The sequence below is a fragment of the Poecilia reticulata genome, linkage group LG14 (assembly GCF_000633615.1).
Source record: "Poecilia reticulata strain Guanapo linkage group LG14, Guppy_female_1.0+MT, whole genome shotgun sequence".
NCBI classification, from domain to species: Eukaryota; Metazoa; Chordata; class Actinopteri; order Cyprinodontiformes; family Poeciliidae; genus Poecilia; species Poecilia reticulata.
Genome location: NC_024344.1, coordinates 11,414,100 through 11,433,021, shown reverse-complemented (window position 1 = coordinate 11,433,021; position 18,922 = coordinate 11,414,100). Strand labels below are relative to the sequence as shown.

At 37.6% G+C, this 18,922-nt stretch overlaps 1 protein-coding gene across 4 annotated transcripts in view; it reads left to right on the top strand.

Moving 5' to 3' along the window:
- The window catches only part of dlg4a (discs, large homolog 4a (Drosophila)), an 88,895-nt gene that overhangs the window by 18,525 nt on the left and 51,448 nt on the right, over positions 1–18,922 (top strand). For 2 of the 4 annotated variants that reach the window (XM_008427763.2, XM_008427762.2), the window contains exon 1: positions 18,004–18,196. The exons of 1 other annotated variant lie outside the window; for it this stretch is intronic. In XM_008427763.2, the coding sequence (XP_008425985.1) occupies positions 18,095–18,196 (102 nt within the window). In that variant the 5' untranslated portion in view covers positions 18,004–18,094. Of the gene's footprint in view, positions 1–2,065; positions 2,167–18,003; positions 18,197–18,922 lie in introns of those variants that run through there. One more of the 4 variants, XM_008427764.2, reaches the window with a different exon arrangement.

Below are 18,922 nucleotides of genomic sequence, written 5' to 3'. Positions count from 1 at the left end.
AAAAAAAATAAAGTTAAACACCCAAGCGTTACTAAATTTCTAGTGTACAACATTTCTGATGAAGATAATGTTTGAATCACACTTATCTCCTAATTCTGGGGCTGACAGCTGCACACTGTATCTTCACAAGGTTACTGCTCCAAAGCCATGAACTGAATACAACACAAATATCCTAGACTGAGACATGAAGACCAGATACTTTTTTTTTTTTCAACAAACCGTTTCATGTCTAGAGGATAGAATAAGTAAGCTGAAAGATGTGCGCATTACGAAATAACATAATCAGATCTTTTTCTTCACCTGGTTAGCCCTGGGAGATTGCAGGGTCCTGCTGACAGCTGGGCTCGGTTCCACAGTCTCAGTGACCTCAACAGGGCAAAGGAGGTTAAAAAATAAATAAAAAAATAAGTGAGTGGTCTGAAAATAACATCTCAAGCTGGGTTGTTGACTCTGAAACCCCGTTTAAACAAAATATATAAATGCATACAGGATTTTCCTCTCGATTTCAATGTGATTTTATGTTAGACCTACAGAAACTACAAGACAATTAGGAAGAGGGAGAAAAAGGATAAACAGATTTTTTTTCTTGTATCAAATTAATCTGAAATTTGTGGTGTGCGTTGTTTTTAAAACTCCTGAGTCAAACCTTCATAGAAACATATTTTGCTGAAATTATGGCTGTTAGTCTTTATCAGAGACTGAAAGCTTTCCCCTGTTCATCTTTATAAGATCCCTCAAGCTCAGTCAGACTGGATGGACACATTTTGAAATCTTCCCACAGATTGTGGTAAATCTGAACTTTGGACCTTTAACACATGTAGAGTATGCATTACTCAAGTCATTCATTTTGCCATCAGCCCTGAACATCTCCACTATACCTGTTTGAAAAAGCCTGATCATGCTGCCATCATCATGTTTCATCATTGAGATTGGAACCTGCTGTTAGTTTTCTGCAGTAGTCTATTACATGTTGGCCAAAAATAAAACGTTCCTTCTCATGTTTGCTGTATTCCCTACATGGGAAAAGGCTTTCTTTTAACAATGTCTCTCTTCCAAATCAGTGGACTGCATGACTAATAGTTGCCTTGTCAACAGATTGTCGCACTGAAGCTGGGTATCTCTGCACCTCCCCCAGAGTTACCATGAACCTCTTATCTGCTTCTCTGATTTATGTTCTCCATGCCCACGTTGTCAGCTTAGGTGGGACAGTCATGTCTTGCTAGGTTTGAAGTGGTGTTGTACTTTTTTCACTTCCGGATGATAGATTGAACAGAACTCTGCAAGAATAATGTTTAAAGCCTGGAGTACTGTTTCTTTGTCCCTTTGCTTTCTCCTTGACCTGTCTGCTGTGTTCCTTGTTCATCATGGTGCTGTTTGTTCAGAAATGTTGCCTAATAAACCCCCGAGGCCTTCAGAGAGTAGCTGGATTTATACTGAGACCAAATGACACACAGGTGGACTGCACTGAAGTGTATTTAGAGGCATCAAAGCTAAGAGAGCACTATCTTCAAATATCGGTAAAATAAATACAAAAATTTGTTTTGGTAGCATTAGGAAATGTGAAAGAGTTCAAGGGGCTGTAAACACATTTGCAATGCCCAAGAAATCAAAAATAATAATTACAAAGAGTTTTGAAAATGTATTGTATTGTGCCAACATGAAGTGCCTCATCAATGTATGATTGTTTGAGTGTTTGTGTGACAGTGCTTCAGTGAGGAAGCGAAGGGAGAAAAAAAAAATCTTGGAAAAGAAAATACTACCGAAGGTTGATTCATTGTCTGTACGACTCCTTTTCTTGTCCCTCCCTCACTCACCGGCGGTGGCAAACATATTTTATGAGTCACGATTGGAGCAGACTGGCCATCCTGTCTTTTCAGAAAAACGTCTTTAACGTCAACACACATCCAACACCAACTACTCTGGCTTCTAGGAAAACTCTCTTTTCGTCTGGTATGACCCCCTCCCTCCCCATCTTCCTGTCTACCCTCTCTCCCTCCTCCCTCTTTTTTTATTTCCTCTTCCCCTTCCCCAGCCTCTCATCCCCTCTCTCTCTCTCTTTCTCCCCATCCCTCTCCTCCTTTACTGCGGGTGTCTGGGAGGCTGTTTTTCCTCTGTCTCTTGCTCATGAAGGGCCGCACTAAGCTCCCTTCGCTCTGCCCGTGTGTGGTAGGTAAAATCACCTCTGCGTTTGTGTCGTCTTTCCTTCTGCCATCACTCATTTGCCGCCTCTGTTTTGCATGTTAGCTCAAAGTCTGCTAGTCGCTCTGGCAGATTTAAGGGAGCTTAATATCTACATCAGAGCGCGTTGCATGGAACATGCCCATAATTTGCTCCACTGTCATAGATACGTGTGAAATATGTGTGTGAGGATTCTGGTTTTGCTTTCATTGTACATGTGCTCTGTGTAAGGTTAAATCATCCACTCTGAGTGTTGCGTATGAACATGGCCTGGCACATGTGGTGCTGTTTAAGGGTGCATGTTCAGAAAAGCATATAGAGTGAAACTCTACGAGACTTGTTGATCGTATCATTACACATTTGTAGTTTTATTCTCTTATTTAATAGCTTACTTTTTTAAGATATTTGAAAATAATTCGTATAACTATGCATCACCATCCATCAGAGGACACAAGGACACTGGACTAGCATCCTTATAAGAATAGAAAAATCCTTCATAAAAAATGTTATTATTATTTTGCTAAAGATTCTGCTGATCTTTAAGTATCGACTAAAAAGGTATTTTAATCTTCTATAGTCGAAGATTACAGAAGTTGCACAGTTGTACAATTGTAAACTGCACAACGCACAGAAGGATGAACGCACAGAAGGAAGTCCAAAAGTCCTCCTGTTTTAATTAGCCGAGACGACTTCTTAATGCAACTCAACAACCAGAAATCACTGTCAGTGTCATAGTATGTTTATAATTGTGGAAATTTGTGTTTACATGACTGAAAAGACTTTCAAACTACCGAGCAATTGTTTTGTACGGTAACCTGTGGAATAAATTTTTTAAAACTTATTTTAATTTAGAAATTTGAGACAATTTTATTTTCCATTCACTTCATGGTAAGACTCAACAGTTAGACACACTGTTTTAGGTACACCTTACTAGGACAGTGTTGGCTGCCCTTCAGAACGACGCTAGTTCTGCATGAGTGATTCAACACATGGTGAGAAACATTCCTCTGAGATTTTGGTCCATATCGGCTTGATGTCATTGCTTTATTCGTCCTGAGTCGTCTACTGCACATCTACGGTGTTCCATGATGTCACCGGATTGAGATTTAGTGATTACAGAGACAATTGAATTACAGTGGACTCATTGTCACATAGCTAGCTTGCGATTATTTGAAATTTGTGATGTAGAAGTAACCATCTGATGGATAAACTATGGTCAATTAGTACTTAAGAGCACAAAGTGTTCCAAAAGAAAATATCCCTTACCAGTGGTGGTTCTGGCACGTATGGTACCCAGAGTAAACTCCTGCTTTTGTTGCCATCAATCTATTAAAACGAGAAACTCTGGAAAAGGGATAAAATTCCTTAATTTATATTCATTAGTTAATAGTGGAGCAGCTGGTAGCAGTTTTCTTGCAGCACGAAGGTCCGGGGTTCAGATCCTGACCTGAAGGATTTCCGCGTCAAGTTTGCATGTTCTTCCCGTGCATGCATGGTTTCGCTCTGAATATTCTGGCTTTCTCCCACTATCCAAAAGCATGACTGCCAGGTTAATTGTTTTCTTAATTGCCTTTAGGTATGAATGTGTGTAGTGTAGTTGTTTGTCTCGAGTGTCTTTGTGTTGCCCTATGACATACTGGCAACCTGTCCCCACTGTATGCGCCTCTTGCCCTGTAAAACTGGATTTAGGCACCAAATCCCTCACAAGTGGGCAAATGTGGATGGCTGCATTATTCAGCGAGAAAAAATTGTGGCAGAATTAGTTGCACCACATATTTTTTTGACTTCTTGGAACTTTTAATTAGTGATCCGTTACTTCTAGATTTATTGGGGTACAAATATTACGTGACATGGAGGCCAATTTTTCTTACCCATCTTTAACATAAAAAAGACGAGAGAAATACTTTTTTTCAGTGTACTTCTGCAAAACATTAAATAAAATCAATATATAACTAAGCTTATATATATGAACAAGTGGTATAATAAAAAAATTTAAAAGCACTTTAAAACCTCAAGTTCTGTCAGGCAAACCATTCTAGATCTGACTAACATAGCAACGTTGCATTATCATCTAACATGGTTCACCACAAACCTCAGTGCAACTCCAGGAAGCTTTTAGGGTTTCAAATGGGTTGTTGTGAGCATGGGAAACTAAACACTGAGCTTTGTCGGACTGATCCAGAGATTTAATCGAGAAAAATAAAGATGACTTATCGAAAACATTTCTTTATATGACGTTTGACACCTTGTGTTACGTAATGGTGTGAGATTACATGAAGCCGCTTATATCTCAGAGAAAGATGAAGCAGGAATATGAAAGCATGGAGATATTCTGATTACTTGCCTTGAAAAGTCTCACCTGACCCAACAATCCTCTGTCAGCCACAGGAAATGATTGACCTGCATTAGTTTGAAAACTGAATGACAGAGTGTAAAAACACACGTTGACTTAAACAGCTTTTAAAAACTTTTCAGCTCATAAACTAGAAAAACAAGGCTCAGAGATTTAAGAAGCACATTTTTGATGGCCCAGGCTATGCTGATAAATTGATCAAATAAGAATGTAATGGCAAGAGAGCATTAGCAACCACTGCAGTAGCAACTATTTTATATAGATTTGATGAGATTTCTGAGGGTCTTTCAGACTTTGGGCACCTTTATTATGCTATATTGACTTAATCAAAGAAATAGGTAAAGTTGTGTTGCTTTAACCACTGAATGTAGCTAAGATCACCACTGTTAAGAATTTCATTAAACATGTTTTTGGTATCTTTTTAAAATCATTAAACAAATGGATCAAGCCATTCTACTTTTTGACTTCCATTTTCATATTAAAATAAGCTATTTTAAATGTGTTGGTTTCAGAGAGGGCTCTTGAGTTGGCCAATATGGCTCACTGCCATGGGTGGCATGGCACAGAGAATACTAGAAGTACACTAGACAGTGAACAAAGATCCTTTAAATCAGTTATGCAAAGATTTATGAAATGTATTCGGTTTTGGATTTTAGGGCTCTAACTGGAATAATATGAGTCAATCATAGGCTCTAAATTATTCTCAAGCATAAATGATCACAGCAGATATGATTGTAGCTGAGACGCAACAGTCGGTTTTCTATTGGTCAATACTGATTTCTGGTGTTGATATTGCACGATCATATTTTTTTAAGACTCATAAAAAGAAAGGTGTTGCAGATTCTTTGGAAGAGGATGTAGACTTTATGCATCAAATCAGACGTATAGCTTTTTATCTGCATACATCTTCTTTCAATTCAAATTCCCCCAAAATTTGTATATGTAGACTTCAAACGGTAGGAGTTTTTAGATTTTATGCTTTTATTGTTTAAAAATAAAACATTTTTTAAGTGTTTGACCTGCTGATCTCCCATCAGAGCCGCCGATCAAAACCTAATTGCCCACAATTGTGATCTCAATGCTCTGGATTTCGCCTCTCGGTTTGTTAGGTCCTACTTAGCCACATTATTATGCAGAACTACAGAAAGCATTTCAACAACATCAGGGTCAACTTGATTTGCTTTCAAACAACTCTCAACCGTGATTAGAATCGGCAGAACAAAAACGAGATTCAACATCCACATGGTTTTGGATAAAATGTAAGCCATTTAATAATCTAATATTAGCTTGAAATTTATTTCAAAAAGCTTAATTGCTTTCAACTACTACTTTACCTTCATTTTCTTGCTTTAGTCATTTTGTAAACAGTGATGGTTGGCAGCTAACGTCACTACTTGGCTTCTAGATGCAACAATAAGCTGATGATCCTTATCTTGCTGTTACATTATAATGACAATAAAATGAGTATTTTCTCCAGTTTGTTGTTTCTCGTATCAGATGGAGGCTTTAACTGATCTTTGGACATTATGTCATTTTATTGCACATTATTGCTTCTTTTATTACCATGAATGGTCCTCTGATTGGAGAATTGTTTTTTTTTCTGTCCCCCATTGAGCTGAAAAGAGACACTAACATCTCGGTATGCTCATTGTTTACTGCTGTAATTTCCGTTTCATTTGTTGATTAGCCCACAATTTCCAGTAAGCAGAAAAACGGCACAAGCATTGGTGACAACTGACTACTCAGTCTTAAGTTTCAAATATTAACAGAGTTAATGAGGTTTAAAAACACCATAATGCTCATGGTGATTTTTTTCAATACAATGCTCATTTTAAAACATTATAATTTGCATATCATTAATATGGAAACTTTGACCCAAAAAAATCTACAACGGTGATAAAAATGAGAAGCTATATGAGGTTGAAAAAGTAAGTGCTCATTGTTTTGTTCCTTTGCCAGTTTGTAATTTTGAAGTTTGACCTATTTGTGCTTGACTTAAATAGGTTTTTGTTTCCATGGGAGTTATTGAGATTTGGATACAAAAAAAAAAGTTTTTCTTGCTTTTTTAGTTTCGTTTTCATGTCTGTATTTAGTGACGTTTTAACCACAAACTATGTTTTTAAAGAATCTCTCGTCCATGTTGACCCATCCAGTTCCGGCTTTCAATTCTTAACTGGTGATGATCAAATTCAGTCGAGCATAATTAATAAACGGTAAATCAATCATTCGTGGAATTGGATCCTTTAACAAAGACATCACCTTTAGCAATAATTTGTCAGCTGCTGCGTGCAACAACAATTTCTTATCACAACATACACTATTGGTGGGTAACCAATCAACTCCCCATTTACTAGTTTTCAAAAAAGTTGTAGAAAATTGATCTGGAAACTGACAGATGACTTTCTTTCTGAATGTGGTTTCTCGTTCCTGCCATGATGGGCGGGAGCCACAGGGCTCATACCAAAGGCCTGCGCTATGTTGTGCCAACCATGTGTCAGATTGAACTTGACTTGGGAATGTGTCATACTTGGTGTGATGTAAAGTAATTTTCTACAATGTCCACACAGTCTACAGTAAGGAAATGTGTTCACAGCCACATTGTTGTGATTGTGGAGCATTCACAACAATGCATTTGGTTTATGGTTCTAGTCAGTGATCAGAACCAAAATGAGTTGAAACTGGATGGCATATCGAATATTCAAAGTTGACTGTTCACTGTGCATTGCAAAAACAAAAATCTCAATGGTTAATATTTATGATAACACTCATAATTTAATGTTACAATTGTAATTTAATTATTTAGCTGAGAGATCAAGCATGTGAAATTTAAAAGAGATGTTTTTGATGCTGCAATGAGCTCAACTTTAAGTGGGCAGTAAAATCGGGCCACAATACAACATTAGGCCTTTTTTCTTTCTGATGTGTCGTAATGCAAATCCATATGCAAACACCGTGAAAGTATTTTCAACGTAAAGTTGATTACCAGCTTTCTTGGAGCAGATAAAATAATTTCCCCCCTTTCTGTATTTAGCATGAAATCCTATACAGTTTCACTGCCAGATTCATAAGATTTAGAAGGAAACCTGAAGAAATTTGTTCTTTCTGAAGATGTTATTGCATTTTGTATTTTGTGACTGAATATTTTTTCAGGACAGTTTATTTCTTTTCTTTAACCTCTAAAATAGGTTTGGGGTAAGTGCAATATCACACCAAATTCTTGTTGATGTTGATGTGAATTGCTCTTCAAAATTAGTTCCAGGGTGCTTTAGGTGAAGTAAAGTAGGGTTGCATTTTAAGAAAACGCACAAGTGCCATTAAATTAAGAGTCCTTACTTTGTTGTGTGTAATTTTGATAACAATCTGTATTTTTTTTTGTACATTTTGCAACCTTTGCTTCCAGTTTTCAAGTGAATTACTCCAAACTTGTTCTCCACTTTTTAGCTAACCCTTGTAAACAGTGGAAAAATACATCCTGCCACATTTACCTGACTCTCAGTAACTTGGCAGGAGGCTTTGCTGGTTGGACTAACACCCTGTTGGGTTTCCTTCTTACCAAGCCTCAGCCATAAGTGGGGGCCTGAGCCTCTTTGTTGCAGTTTATCAGAGTTTGTTAAAAATAGAACTACCTAGACTTTGATAGTATAAAAAATGTGAAACAGTTTGTAATAAATTGATATTCTTATTAGCTCGCCTTGAGGATGATCGTTAAACTGATTGGGGGCTTTGATGGTTTATTTTATTCGTTCTTTTTTCAGGGTAGCAAGTAACTTTCTTGTGCACCAGAAAAAAAACTAAGTTAGGTGCACAAGTCCAGAACATTTGACTGCTCTCATCATTCACATATTTCAGCCTTTAACTATGAAACGTCTCGCCACAAGAAATTTGGTTTGTTCTGTTGGCAGCTACAAACTGAGATTCTGGACCATGCTGGTGTTCCTACTGCATCTGCTTTATGATAGGTTTGAGCCTTGGTGGTTCCTGAGCTGTTCTTGGACAATTTCTTTCATCTGGATTTGTTTGGAGGAATCAAGCTGAAGGTTTCTATGAAGCATGGTGGATGATAGCATCGTGCTTAGAGTCTGGTTTGCTGCCAGTGGAACTACTGCATCCCTGGTAGCGAATGGAAAAATGAAGGCAGAGGAGTATCTACAAATAATTCAACTTCACATGAAATCAACATGTAGACAAGAGAAACTAGGAGACAATTTGTTGTTCCAAGAAGTCAACGATTCTAATCACACATCAACCAGTTAACAGAAACTTAACCATTTTTGATAAATATTCAGCCAAAATTATCCCAGGAGTTTGTTGATGGTTGTGAAATGCGTTTGTTCTTTCTACAATTTTACTGAGGGACAGTATTGCTGAGGACCTGTATTTTTTGAGCCTGTATGTTCAATTTTCCCCCATATAAGAAAATTTACAATAATTTTAAGTGTGTACCCCTTTATTTTCTTAATGCTAAGGATTAGAGTGGTGTATTGCATTGTATTGTCAAAGCAATAAAAAAAAAAAAAACAACTAACTTGAATTTGCATCGAAGATTAAGGGTAATCTTCTGCCCAGTTATCAAGAAACATTTGAGATGTTGGAAATACAGCTGTCAACGTAAAGGTTTCTCCAGTTCGTAGATTTCTTTGAGAGATACTTTATAGTAGACGTGATATTAAATGAAATGAAATCAGTTTGCAGAATCCCAGAATGCCGATTTCATATCTCACTTTAGAATAAACATCAGCCAGTTACTGAAGCAAACTGGTCCCAACTACACTGCAGTCTTGTGACCATCTCCTGTTACCAGAATAGTACACAGAGTGAATTGGGAACTTGAGTGCTTCAGTTGCCACAGAAACTAAGTCAAGGCTTAGCAACTCAACTCTGTGAAAACCCTCAACGTGAAACAGCAGAGGCAGCTCTCCTGCTTTGCTTTTTATAGTATCTTTATAAATGTGAATTTAAAATCTAATTCTCATCTTATGATAAAAAAATGACTGTAATGAATACTATTTTTATCAACACAAAGGTTATATCTACTCTCATTGCTGTGAAAGAAATTGCATTTATTATAGTATTTCTTTGTAATATTATTATTTGTAGGAGAGATAAATTGATACTGTAAAACGAATTTCACTCCCAGCCTTAAAAACTTCACTGTTTATCTGAAATGAAACATCTACAGTTTAAATGTTAACTGTAACTTCTAAGGAGCCTGCAAAAAAATGCAATGTAAGGAAAAATCACAAACTTAAGGCTTTTAACATTGAAGTTTAGTGCAGTACTCATACACTGCAGCACTCTCACGGAGTTCATAGAAAAAGGTCATTTTTGACTTATTCTGATCTTTTTTTTTTATCAGTTTAATACAGTGCCACAAAAGTATTCATATGCTATAACCAGTTTCACATTTTGCTACAATGTATTGTATTATACATTATATACATTATTATACATTATATTTTATGTGTTTCATCATCATAAATTTTAACTTGAAGTGAAAGGAAATTATTACATTATTTTTATGCCAAATAAAATGATGAAAATTGCAACTTTCAATTGTATCCATCTCTCGGAGTCAACCCTTGTAGAGCAACCTCTCACTGCAATACACATTTAAATATGGATATTTTTGCCCATTTGTCTTTGTAAAATAGTTGAATCTGAGTCGTTCTGAGTTGCGGCAAAGGTTTTCAGTTGGATTTAGGTCAGACCGCCTGAATGAGCTCCAGCCCTTGTATTGCAGCTCTGGCAGTATGTTTCCGGTTGTTGTCCTGTCTTACTAGATCCTGCACCTCTATTCAAGTCTTTTGCAGCCACCAAACAGGTTTTCTTCCAGGATTTTCATGTACTCTAGCAGTCATCTTCCCATCAACTCTGACTCTTTTTTACCTGTCCTTGCTGTTGAGAAAGAATGCTGATACCGTTATGCTGCCAAATCCACATTTCGTGGTGTGGATGCTATGTTCGTTGTTCATCTTCAATAGTCATCGTCAGTCATAGCATGAAACCAATTTTCAGTCTCAGTTGGCCTTCCTCCACATTTGTTGTCTTTTCTAAATGGGTGTTAAAACTTGAACTTCTTATGCTTTACTTTGAACGTTGGTTTCTTGCCACTCTGACCAGCTATATGTGAGGGGCAGTCCTAACAGTTTTCTTGTCTCTAAAGTCTCATTTGAGCTGCTGTGCCTCCAGAGTTGGCCTTTTTAGTGCATCTTTGATCACATTAGTGGACTTGCAGGTGCCATGGTTTTCATTTTGGAATAATCTTTGAGGTCTGATTGAAGTTTGACCTACTGTTTTTTAAGATGATCCCGCTTTAGACTTAATCTAAATGACCTGTCTGCTGTATTCCTTGATCTTCACGATCCTGATTGTTCACCAATCTTTTCTGAGAAACTTCAGAGGCCTTCACTGAGTTGGTTGGCGTTGATTTTATTTAGGGGTATCAAAGTCAAAGGGTTTAAATGTAAACACTCAATATAAAGCACTAAATGCTGCTATTCGAAAGACCCTAGTTAAAGGCTTTATTAATAAATCTTTTTTGCATTGTACATGAGTGGAGTGAGATCGAGGCCGGATGAGGCTTCCCAGAGATCGGCACCACTAGTGTCAGCTATCGTGTAGACCGGGCCATGTTGGAGAAGTGAGAGGATGGATACAAAGAGTGAGATGAATAGCTGCTGTGAGACATCCTCTGCTCGTCAGAGGAAGAAAATAAGCTCTGTTTTCATAATTACAGTGTGAATGATGTTCTCACCCGATTGAAGGGCGGTTTGGATAATTACTCCCCAACAGTTTCATGTGACCATTCCATCTCTGTCTCTGAGCCTTTGGTTGCCACCAACATAAGAAGAGAAATAAGTGCACTTTTGAAATCATAAATTATTCATTTTTTTGCATGTTGACTTCAATCGTGCACAACATACTTTATACATAATGGATTGCTCGCACTCATGGCTGTTTGGAAGGATTCCATACGGACACGTGAAATTTACACAGCTGGCTGATTCCGCATTAAAACCAGAAATATGAAACATTACAAGAAGATAAAACGGTACGGGCGTTTTGATGCAAAACGCTTCTATCCACATCATCCATCTTATTGTCCATTTCTTAGAATTTGTCTACAGAAATCCAAGCTAATTTCAATAGTCTAGGTGAATGTACTCTAAAGGAAATGGTCACAGGAGCAAATTGAAATACAACACTCCAGAAATCTGATACCGCAGGTTTTGTGTGTGAATTCTGTAATTCTCACGTTTGTCGTTTTTCAAGAGCTGAGATATCCTCAGGAGATTCCCAAGTGTTTCCAACTCCTCCAGTTCAGAGTTAAATCTGCTGAAAGGTGGACACTGGTGAAGGCTGAAGATTGGATTTGCTGCTTTATTCGTGTGGCAGATGACACAGAGTTGCTGAACTGTAAAATAGTATCTTCAATCGTGATCTTTTGAAATAAGCAAACACTGTTTAAATTTGTTCAGTACGTCCTTCATGTCAACTAAACCGAAAATGCCGCTTTAAGATTGTAGTTTATGGTTTTTAGTGATTGTCACAATTTATTTTTGGTTAAGGAAAAAAAGTCATTTCCGTTAAAGACACAATGAGTTGTTTTTTTTTCCACTCACAAATGAAGACTGACAAAAAACACACAACTGATTAATGAAGTGTATATTTAAACTGAAGGTTTTTACAAAATACAAAGTGTTAAAAACAACACCCCAGGAGAAAACTATTTACTCTACCTCTTTGTATTTGGGTTGATGACATCACAAAAGGCACAAGACCAGAAAGAGACTAATAGGATGTTTCCACATATGTTCTGGAGCATTTCAGCATTTAAGTCTATGTTTCAGCTCCAATCTATGATGATACTGTCACAAATTTTCCCTTGGAATTAGATTTTTGCAAGGGCAAAATAAATGCACATAACACTGTTAATATGCTGTTTGTTTATGGAAGATAGGTATTATTACAAATAGTGTGACTGCTACTGCTGCTGCCCTATAGGTGGCACAACCAGTTATTAGGTATAGAGAGCAATTAAGTTTTCCCACATGGTGAGGCTAATTTAAATAGCTTTTCACCCTTTTGGGATTAAAATGTCATTTGCCCTTTTGTATTATCTTTGTCCGATTGTAATTTTTGGGATGACCTCAAGTCTTTAAATGTGAGAAAAAAAGCACAACTAACCAATCCCTAAATTGGTTAGTAGACAAATATTTCTTTTTCACACTGTTAATTCACGTACTGTATAATCTAATCGTGTACGTCTTACTTCGTGTATTGAAGTAAATAATTTTTCAGAAATTTGTGAGAATGAGATGTGTCACATCTGGCTCTGAACCCAGGACTGAATCACCACAGTATTTTTTCACTTCAGTCACAGAGAGCCAACCTTAAATCGACAGCGCTCACTTATTTCTATCTTTTTGGCAAAAAAAAAAAATTTCAAAGATAACACTCTTGACATATATAATTGTGATTTAACACATGACGTTGCTAAAGTCGTACAGTTACAGACACAGTAACAAAGGAAAAATCAAATCAAATGGAGAGTGGACCATTTTTAGGTATCTACCACCCCCTGCAGATGTTGTCATGGAAACACTCTTTTGGGGATGTCTTTCTTCTCTCTCTCTCTCCCTGCTTCTCTCTCTCTTTTCTCTCTTTCATACAATGCAGCATTAGGATGATAATGCTATGCTCAGCACACCACGCTTCAGGTTTCCATGTGACTCCCGCTCTTACATAATACTGAACTGGAGAGGAAAAGCCACTTACCTTAAATGATATCAATAGTTTACAGTATAGATGTTTATTCATTCCCATGCTGCTTGTTTTGCTGATTTAATTTTTTTTTTTAAATTTATGTAGATATGCAGATTTTTCAAAAATTGTGTTGTTGCCCTGTTGTATACTCTGTTAAAATTATAAAAATACTGGCTTTCAATGTCTTGCGTTTTTGACAGTATTTGTATCTTTAAAAGAGAGGAATCTATTAAGCTGAAACCAACCCTTTAATCGGTGTTGGAGGTTATCACTTGCCTGTGTGCGGACGTGGTGAAGTTGCTAATGAGTTTAGCACATTGCAGATTTCCCAGGAAATCCCCCCACGCTCTGGGGGGAGGATAACATTAAAGGAACCACCAGCAGGACACCGATGTATAGAGATTGGTCTCTGTATTCGATTTAACGCTGACATCACCCTGGGAGCCTTGAGCCCTGCGCCGCAGTCGGTTCTGAGATGAATGCACAATATTTAAATCCAGCCTACCTGGTTCTCTCACTCCACCCTGTGGACTCAACAGGGCAGCACAAAGAAATGCAGGGGGCATCTAGGACGATAGTGGATAACGTATTGTTCATTTCTGTGGAAAGTGTTGAGTGTGATTATTCTTCTACTTTATTACAGATATTTAGAGATGTCAGCACACAGTATCACCAGTCTGCTAGAGAAGGGTGAATTACTCCAAGCATATTCACTGTCTCTTGTTCAAACTTGTCCCAAAATCAGTATATTTTGTTACATTCCTGTCATAAATTGCTGTAAGGAACATAGGACATCTTTTTGATTACCTTGTATTTCAACATTTACATGTATTTTAGTAAAATGCATTTGTAGTGCGAGTGTAGCTGCTATTCAGATATCACAAGTATAGGATAGAAATCTGATGTTAATTTTGGCTAGTATTGTATAAAAATATGTTTAAACCTGCATGATGTAACTTTTAAAATTATATANTTTTTACATATTTGTTGAGCTGTCATTATGTCCTGACAGTGTGGTATGGGACAGTTAATCTGTGAAAACACTGAGCTTCTCTGCTTTCTCCCAGTGCCAGGAAGCGGGTCTTAGCGCTGTCAATCACAATCTTATGTGACGCCACTCACCCTCTCTCTCCCACTGCTCTGTGCTACGCTGCAGCTAGCATAGCCTGTTATGAATGCTTAATCTGGTTAGCATGGCCACCAATCAAGGCAGATAAATGATTTTCTGTAATTGCAAGTTGTTTCTCCACCATTAACACATTTAGCAGTGAGTACATGAGGGTGAGTGACGGCGCTAAAACCCTCCTCTTGGCTCTGATTGATGTGTTTTTGGTCAGAAGTTGTGCATTTCTTCAGATGGCAGTAGGACATGGAGGAGATCAATCTTTTCACAGATTTTCTGTCTTATAACAATGTCACAACATGGTGACAGTTTTAACAAATATGCAAAAAACATATTCTTTATAAAAGTTACTTTCTGCAGCTCTAAAGCATGAATGATTCTTTGTCAAAGTGTACATATTAGTAATATAATTAAGATGGGTTAAAACACAGTGAGGAAAAGAAATTGAATCCGTTATCTTTCTTTATCCAGCCAAGTTTGAAAGCCATTTATTGTTTTTGTACTTTACTTCACTAATTAAAACCTTCCTTCTAATTTTTTTAAAGTATTTCTTTGAACTTCTCTAGTTTTCATCCACATTTTCACAATAAAGACCTCAATCTTTCTTTTTTTATATGTGTTTATTTTCCTCAACTTCTAAAAGACCACATTGGACAATGTGATGCCAATTATGTGAACAAAACTGAAAAAGAGGGAAAAAGCATCTAAAGTCCAACAGTCTTATAAACTTTCCTGAATTTCCAATTCAGATCATTTATTGGATGAAGGTTAAGGAACAGTGTGATCTCTTTTTATGGGGCAGCTGTTTAAGCCCTCTGGGTGAAACAATAGCCTTCAACAGAACAAGTGCAGATTCAGCAAAAACTGTTGCCACTGCTAGCACCAGTTACATTGATTTTTTTTTTTTTTTTTTTTTACAATGCATTTTTTATTTAGTGGGCTTTTAAACACTTACCTCATTCGGTAGGTCTGCTTTGAAAAGTGGCCTGCCTTCTCTGCATAGCTACTATTACATTTACAGGAAATAAATACTCTGACTAGAGGAATGGTGCAGCGAAGAAGAAAAAAAACATTTTTCACACTAGAGATCTTCTGGGGGGTTTTTCTGTCATATTTGCATCGTTTCAGATCTTAAAGATAATTTTAATATCAGCCAAGGATAACCTGGGTAAATTTATAATACTGTTTTAAATTATGATTAAGGTTGGAAATCTATTCAAATCAACCTGGTCCTATGTTCAACTATAATTGCCTTGCCTTTTTAAATTGTGAAAAAAGTTTTTTTTTTTTTTAACTAAGTTCAGTTACATCACCGATATTTACAATGGATCTGTAGAATGAAGGGATTCTCATAAATACAACAATGACAATATTAAGTATTCAGAGAGATTTTAAAAACCAATCCATTCTGCCCTAATCTAAAATAATTTTAGGAATACTTTTTAAAAAATCAGCTATTAGTCAAAATAGGGTTACGAACAATTTCTTAGGTTTGAAACAGTGGGAGGTATTTTCCACAAACATAGAAAACAGGGAAAAATTGTGGCCCAACTCCCAGGAGTGGTTGACCTACTGAAGTTACTTCAAGACTGCATTTATGACTCATCCAGGAGGTCGCACAATTACCTTGAACAACATCTAATCTCACTTTTTCCAGTTAAGGCTATCTGTTCATAATTCAGGAATAAGAAGGGCAAATATGGCGCTGATGACAGAGCTCCAAAGTGTAAATCAATGCTGACCAAAAAGTTGTCTCACATTTTTTAGAAATATTACCTTGGATACATACAACTGAATATTCAAGACCTGAGATTAAAATGAGATAAAATGTGATTATTTGGAAGGTGTATGCCATTACGTCTGGGCGTAAACTGAGACAGCATTTCAAAAGAAAAGAAAAGGGAATATGGTGGTAGCTTGATATTCATTGGTGTCTTGTTCAGGAGCTTGAATTCTTGCCACCATAGTTGGAACTATGATTTCTAGTCAATGGCAACAATTCTGAAAGAGAATGCCCAATTATCATTTGGTGATCTTAAGCTCAAGTGCACTTGGGTTATATAGCAGCACAATTGTCAAAAACATTCAGGCAAGTCCATCTCTGAAGGCCTCAAGAAAGCCAAGGTTTTGGAAACTGTTTTTGTAGATGTGTGGGCTAGCAGTCCTCCAAAATGATGCAAAAAAAAAAACAACAAAAAAACTCTTGATGACAGTTGTTGACCCCAGAAATTGTTAGGTTAAAACAAAAAAACAGTTTCAGTCAAGGAATTGTGAGCTTTCAGTGCAACCCTATGCTCAATACAATCCAGGATCGTTTCCTGTGTTGTTCCAAGATGGTGGAGTGACCTACCAAGTGTAACCAGAACAGGAACATTATTGTCTATCTTCAAGAAACTCTTGAAGATCTAGTTTTCCAAAGTATCTCTTGTCCCAGCACACACACTTCATATTCCCTGTATAAACTTTCTATTTCTGCAATTCCCTCTGTGCCTTTACTGTATTTCTACACTGTCACTCCTGTCAGAACCTGATAGTGGTCGGCCTTTTAAGTGGCTTATTAGTAGTTTTGATTCCAACTGCATTGTTACACCCACATTTGTAAGTCACTTTGAATAAAACCTGTCTGGCATATGTAAAAACCTAAACACGAACACAATAGGTTATTTCTCTGATTTGAAAATTGCTCTTTGTAATTGCTCAGGTTCTCTTGGTCCAATATTAGAAGTAGTTGTTAATGTAAAACATGTAGCTGTATCAAAAAAGCATTTTTTTTTCTCTTGATCTGGTGTCTGCTGTGTGAATCCAATCATTCATAAAAAAAAAATCTTTTTTTTTTGTTGTGAACATAAAGATCATCAACCTTCTAGATATGAATGAATTCTGCCTTTTTTTAAAGAGTAGAGACAAAAGTCTGCACGTGGATTCATGTATGTTGCCACGTGCGAGTGATGACAGTCACGAGCAGCCATTGTGTCAGTCCTAATAACGTTTTTGCATCCACAACTTTTAAGATTTAGCACCTCGGAGAGCTCCAGTTGCTTCATTCTGTCTCCTGCCAACAGGGGGCGCAGCGATCACGCTGTTACGTGTACAAACAAGCCAGCTACCACGTTGAAAATGTTTCCCCAACTCTTCTGTGTAGGTTTCTTTTTTTTTAATTAATATATATAATTTTGTTAAGAGAGTTACTTTTTTAAAATTCCGTTTTACAGGATGGTAGGCGGTTCATCAGTATTTGGACTCTGTGCGGCTCGCTGTTCAGAATCCAGCTGCGCTTTGTGTACAAACTTTACGGGTAATCAAGCAGAGAGCGGGGTAAAAGAGAGATGGAGACAAACTGTGAATGATGCTCCTGCTGCTCCCAGCCTTTAGGCAAAATGTGTGGACTCAGGCGTTCATCGTCGAGACCAAAATGAATGATTTTTATTTTTTTCTCTAAGTTACACGCGAGCGCAAATATCGGACACTGAGAAAAGCGACGGTATTGCGGTCGCAGCGGGGCAGGCGGCCCTTTTTTTTCTTTCTTTCTTTCTTTCTTTCTTTCTTTTTTTTTTTTTATCACCGGGGCATCAGCGACCCTTCCATCCATCCCCACATTCCTCAGCCTCGGCTGAGCTCTGGCTTCTCTGATCGCGCGGTGTTGTGCATGAGTGAGTCTGTGAGGCTCCGGACTGATGTCTCTGCCTGTCAGGAATTTAAAGTGTCTCTCGCCGGTCATGTGCCAGTGTAAGGTCATCTGCAGCAACCGGACCCTCTCTCTTATGTTCGGGTGTAAGGTGAGCCAACATGCAAATCTGTATTCAAAGAAACGAGGCCTCTGAAGAGGGGGGGGGGGGAACCGCCGTTCTGGTTTGTTTCCGCGGCTGATCCTTTTGTCTGTCGAGTTGATTAGCTTATCTATTATTTCTTCATCACTGAAAAATCGACCCCGGTTTTACCTTTATAAGCACCGGGCGGCCGAGCGTTTATTCTCATAAATGACCGGTTCCCATTTACACACAACAGGCTTTAGCAGGATGGTATTGCTGAAAGCTATTCCTTGGTATTGGCAAGAAAAAAATAATAATAATAACAACAATGTTTACTTCTAATAAATAAACGAGGCATCGTTCATTTTCAGTGCTCTGCTCGCAGCAGGGCTAAAAATAAAGCCTTTAGGTTCACATTTCTTCTTTGCAGCCCAGCAGAGCAAATTGCATGATAGGATTTTGACCTTGGGAGATGCACTTTAATGCTCAGGGCCACTTGGATATCATTCATCATCAGGGAAACCATACACTGACACAGAGGCATAATCCCATCTGCAAACCAGGGAACATGAACTGTGCTCCCCCTGTTCTCTTCCATCCCTGTTGTGTTCCTAATCAGAACTGAGCAGTGGCTGCCTGCTGCTTATCAGAGAAAACAGCCTTTCTTGTTAAGTTGTTTGCGTTTGGTTTTTTTTTAGATGGTTTGGGTTTGTTGCAAAGATTTTATGTTTTTTCATTCTATCACAGATTTTG